The 5,163-nt window shown below is 45.3% G+C and overlaps 1 protein-coding gene across 1 annotated transcript in view; it reads left to right on the forward strand.

Moving 5' to 3' along the window:
* LOC123502943 (organic cation transporter protein-like) overlaps positions 1–5,163 on the forward strand; it is a 7,173-nt gene that overhangs the window by 1,326 nt on the left and 684 nt on the right. The window contains exons 4-9 of the mRNA XM_045252236.1: positions 2,206–2,309; positions 2,794–2,948; positions 3,076–3,244; positions 3,506–3,653; positions 4,223–4,305; positions 4,899–5,155. Of these exons, the coding sequence (XP_045108171.1) occupies positions 2,206–2,309; positions 2,794–2,948; positions 3,076–3,244; positions 3,506–3,653; positions 4,223–4,305; positions 4,899–5,155 (916 nt within the window). The remainder of the gene's footprint in view (positions 1–2,205; positions 2,310–2,793; positions 2,949–3,075; positions 3,245–3,505; positions 3,654–4,222; positions 4,306–4,898; positions 5,156–5,163) is intronic.

The following is a 5,163-nucleotide window of genomic DNA, read 5'->3' on the forward strand; positions in this document are numbered from 1 at the left end:
AAGCTTTACATTCCTCCACTCTCTTCTGATTTGTTGGTGCATATCTGTATGTGTGTTTATGCTGTGCGTGTGTAGCGGTGACGGTACAGTATGTGGTAGCGGGTAGCGAGTAGCAGCAAGGCTTAGAGGCTGTACGGTGTCACAGATGATTAAGTTGAAGCCAGGGTCACTCAGGGGCAAGGGTCCAGAACTAACAGGCTATCTGAGGCTTATTGCATATATCTAATTATCCAAAGGAACTAAGAACCATACAGAGCCTACAGTAAGGCATCCCAACATAACACACTCAGTGATCTCCGTAGTACAGTGAACTTCCCCACACTGTCCTGTGGCACTTCTCTCTGGAGCCAAGGCGACCTCTACCAGCCAATCACACGGCAACCACACACGATACACATTAGACTCAACCAATCGCTCGACTCTAGACCCTGAGCTCACTTTCCGTAGTGTGGCAAACGACATTCCATTTAGGTTTCTCTGCGGAACTAACATGCGCGAAGTTCAACGTGAATCCTAGTTTGGTTAAAAATTGCTTCAGTAGCGTCTCATAGGGTTTGGATCGTTACATCTGTGTGTGTGTGTGTGTGTGTGTGTGTGTGTGTGTGTGTGTGTGTGTGTGAGAGAGAGAGAGAGTATTGTATATGAGCACCACACTATCTGCTAGGAGGAGTCATGTAAGCGGTGGCATGGTGGATACGGTGGTGAGCGTGGGATCGGGCAGACGTCCACGCGTAGGTTCGAATCCCACCATGTACAGCCTTAAAACACTTTGCAATTTGTCGAGTGGTTTAAAGTTACCTACATATCACCATGATGCCCAGGTTCTAGGTGGTTACACTCAAGATGAGCTTGGGTGGTGATATGGGCCCTAATATGGATACCACTATAAATAAAATTGCCTGCGCCACTAATGGGCGGAAGCTAAACAGCGCTTCCCATACACTCTTCAAGTGTGCCTACAGGCGCTATAGGCCTTAACGTAAAAAAAAAAAAAAAAAAAGCTGTCTTGAGTGGAACGAAGCAAAACGTAATTACGAAGTCTTCACATGAACACGCATTAATGAACGGGTGGCACTCCTGGTTATTTCTGTAATCATTATACTTTTGTATTTCCCGGAGCTCGATATACATCACGGTGATATGTTGCTTAACCACTAAAAGTAGGGACACGTCGATAGACGCTCATCACCAAAGACTCGGGGCACGTCGATAGACGCTATATATTTCAGCGGTGGACAAACGGTGTTTTTTGCAGATATCTCCTAAACGAATCGTTGGATGAGTATGATATTTCAACACAGTACCTTGAAGATCCGTTCGTAATTTATGGTTAACATACCACAGTGCTATATATATTACGTGAGGAGTTTACTCATGAAAAATAACACAAGCCGACAAGTCATGTTGACGCATTCCAATGAAAGTGTGGTCCCCCCACACACCCACCAAAACCATTCCTAACCACTACTACGTCTCCCCCGTCTCGGAAGTTCTCGCCCTCTTTATCCCTTCTCTCCTCTCCCTAGCTCCTCGCCTCCCTCACTCCTGTGTCCCTCCCTACTTCTCCCACCACTGTATTTATACATTATAATGTTCTGTAAGTGTGTATGTATAGATATGATTATTAACGAGTATGGTACAATTTCATGAAGGTAAGAAGTGGTTCACTTGACGTAACACATATCAACTCATGGATCGTCTCTCTCTCTCTCTCTCTCTCTCTCTCTCTCTCTCTCTCTCTCTCTCTCTCATCTCCTGCCCCAAGGACTGTCACTGGATGCTGTTTGCCGCTATCTTCTAGCTCATAACGTTCTGGAGGAAATGTTATTAAGACATCCGGGATTTTGTGGATATTAACCCTTTGCCCTGCGTGGCATTTATTAAGGTTTTGATAATATAAACTCTTTGCCCTGCGTGGTATTGTTTGCCTGTGTGTGTGTGTGTGTGTGTGTGTGTGTGTGTGTGTATGTGTGTGTGTGTGAATGTGGGTGCTCAATGTTGGCTGCATTGCTAATATGTATAATGTATTGTGTTGCCTGGCGCAATTGCGCAATAAATTAATCAAATCAAATCAAATCAATCTCTCTCTCTCTCTCTCTCTCTCTCTCTCTCTCTCTCTCTCTCTCTCTCTCTCTCTCTCTCTCTCTCTCTCTCTCTCTCTCTCTCTCTCTCTCTCTCTCTCTCTCTCTCTCTCTGGACGCGTAGTTCCAGCTGGTGTGTGACAGAAGGTTCCTGCGAGGGCTGTTCAGCAGTGCCTACTTCTTCGGTGGCATCTCTGGGTCGTCACTGGGCGGTTGGCTTTCAGACAGGTGCGTACGAAGGGATAAAAGAGCGCGAGGGAAGCTGTGTGAAGCCTGGAGGTGTACATGAGGCAGATCACTTATAAAACATACCAATTTCCACCTATCACTCCTTTCTGTAATTTTGTTTCATCTTTACAAGATCCCTATTGACACGGTACTAACAGTCTTTCTATTACTAAATCTGCTCAAGTTATTTGCCACTCCATCAGTTGGTCCTTTATTCACTCATTCGGTTTGTAAGTTAGTTGATCAGAAACTCAGTCAAATAATGATTTAAAAAATGTTTAATTTTCTTAAAATTTATTCGTAACTTTATCAAACTTGACTCTGATGCTCCTTGTGCTATCCTAATTACTAAACATCACCGTTTCTGTCTTATTACACACACGCACTTACACACACACACACACACACACACACACACACACACACACACACACACACACACACACACTCTCTCTCTCTCTCTCTCTCTCTCTCTCTGCTGTAGGTTTGGCCGCAAGAAGACATTGTTTGTGAGCATCGTGTTCTACCAGACCGCCGCCATCATTCTGCCGTGGATTCCCAGCCTGACGCCTATCTTTGTTCTTCGCTTCATAATGGGCTTCCTGCACCCGTGTATCGTCCAGTCTGGCTTCACGTTAGGTAAGGAAAGGGTATAGGATGGTGGAAAAGTTGTCATGCCACTCATTTCCTCAAGAATCTTGCCATTTTGCTTAGTCATGACTTCCGTTGCCATTGTGGGAAAGGAAATGACTATCTTTGTTGCCAGTAATGGAGATCTTTGAGGAGCGGTGGCGGTCAACAGCCGGCATTCTCATCTTCTTGCCGTGGTGCTTTGGCATGGCAGTGATGGCTGGAGTCAGCGCCCTGGTACGGGACTGGCGCTGGCAAAACTTCTACTTCGCCCTGCCCTGCCTTCTGCTGCTGCCACTGCTGTGGTGAGAGAGAGAGAGAGAGAGAGAGAGAGAGAGAGAGAGAGAGAGAGAGAGAGAGAGAGAGAGAGAGAGAGAGAGAGAGAGAGAGATGAATAACTGGAAACAATGAAGACATTAAAAAGACAGCAAAACTTTCGTTGACTCTTTGGAAACAAAAAGTTAAGCTGCGTCCATTTTTCCCAGTAAAAGTGACTAAGCAAAAAAGGACAGAAATCCCTACTGATCTGTTTCCAATGTGGATTGAATCCTGCCCTACTTTCCCAGGCTGATTGATGAATCTCCTCGGTGGCTCATCGTGCGGGGGCGCCACACGGAGGCCCTCAAGGTGCTGCAGAGGGTCGCCCGATGGAACAAAACCACCCTACCGCCCGCCATGGACCTACAGAACCTTATGGAGGAGATCTTTCGGGAGGTCAGGAGATTAGGGAGATGAAGGGTGTTAAGAATCTTATCATTTTCCATTCGTTTCTTTTGCTTTGTGATTTTGTTCTTTGAATTACTTGTGGTTTGTCTCTTGGTCAGAGCGTCCACACAAGTTTTGGAACGGTCTGCAGGTTTTCTGATGTTTGTTACTTCTGTATTCCTTTTTTTTTCTTTTATCTATTTTCATTCTTTGCATGATTCCCCATTTTCTCATGTGTGTGTCAAAGGGAAGGCTGCAATTTGTTGGACATTAGTATCGAGCATTATTTCAAAGGACTGGGCGGCTTTGTGGCAAAGCTCAGATTCAAGTTGCTGTCTGGAAGATGTTTTCATCTAACAATACTCTCCCGACATCTCCTCTCTTCTTTCCAACTGATGATCTTAATGTTATAGGTTTGATTTTGACTTACAAATATCTCACAGCACTCTCTCACCACCTCATCCAGTACCATGTGACCTTAATGAAGCACCATAACTCAGTCACAGATACCTTCTGCAGCACAGAGTGTTCCTCTGAGCGCCACGTCATGTTCCCTGTGTGACATTGTGCCTTTCCAGTCCGCAGACAGCGGGCGGCAAAAGCGGAAGGGCAGATGGCAGAAGGTGTCGCAGTTCTTGGAGTCCTTCTTGGTTTTGGTCAGGTGAGGGACAAGGAAAAGGAAGAGCCACTATTTAAACGATAACGTGCTGCACTTTCTAACACGGTTTTCCTTATCTGTGCAGGACTGTGAATCTCTTAATTAATGCACATTCTTGCCCTGTTTCTCTTATTTATCATAAGGGAGGAAGTGGCGTAGTGGGTAAGGTGGGATCGGGTAGATATCCATGCTTAGGTTCAAATCCCACCACGTGTCGTCTTGAAACTTAATCATTTGTCGAGTGGTTTAAAGTTACCTACATGTCATCTTGATAATCAGGTTCTAGGTGGAGGTGTAATTACCTTACACCAAAGATGTGCTTTGGTGGTGACACTATAAATAAAATTGCTAATGGATGGAAGCTGAACGGCGATTCCCATACTCTTCAAGTATACCTACAGGCGCTGTAGGTACTAACATGAAAAAAAAAAACTCCTTAAGGGACTTGTCTTATTGCGCTTTCCTTCTCTGCTCATCTCTGTAAAGAATTGATCTCTTAACTCTCATTTCTGTCCATTTTTCCTTTTTTTTCTTATCTCAGTCGAACAATGGATCACACAATGAACTTTCTTATTCTGTTATCTTCCTCGGCATAGGACAAAAAGGATGCGAAGGATAACCCTGATGCTGTTCTTCTGTTACTTCGCCACATCCATGGGGTACACCGGACTCTCGTTGGGCGGGGACCTCTTCAGCTCAGATCCCTTCATATACATGGCAGTCAGCGGTCTGGTGGAGATCCCTGGGTCCACCTTCACCATTCCTCTTGTGGAGCAGTTCGGAAGAAGGCTCTCCAATATCGTGTTTTACTTCCTGACTGGGGCGTGTCTTCTTGCCCTTCCCTTCATCCCGGGTGCGTTG

Source organism: Portunus trituberculatus, chromosome 13 (genome assembly GCF_017591435.1).
Source record: "Portunus trituberculatus isolate SZX2019 chromosome 13, ASM1759143v1, whole genome shotgun sequence".
NCBI classification, from domain to species: domain Eukaryota; kingdom Metazoa; phylum Arthropoda; class Malacostraca; order Decapoda; family Portunidae; genus Portunus; species Portunus trituberculatus.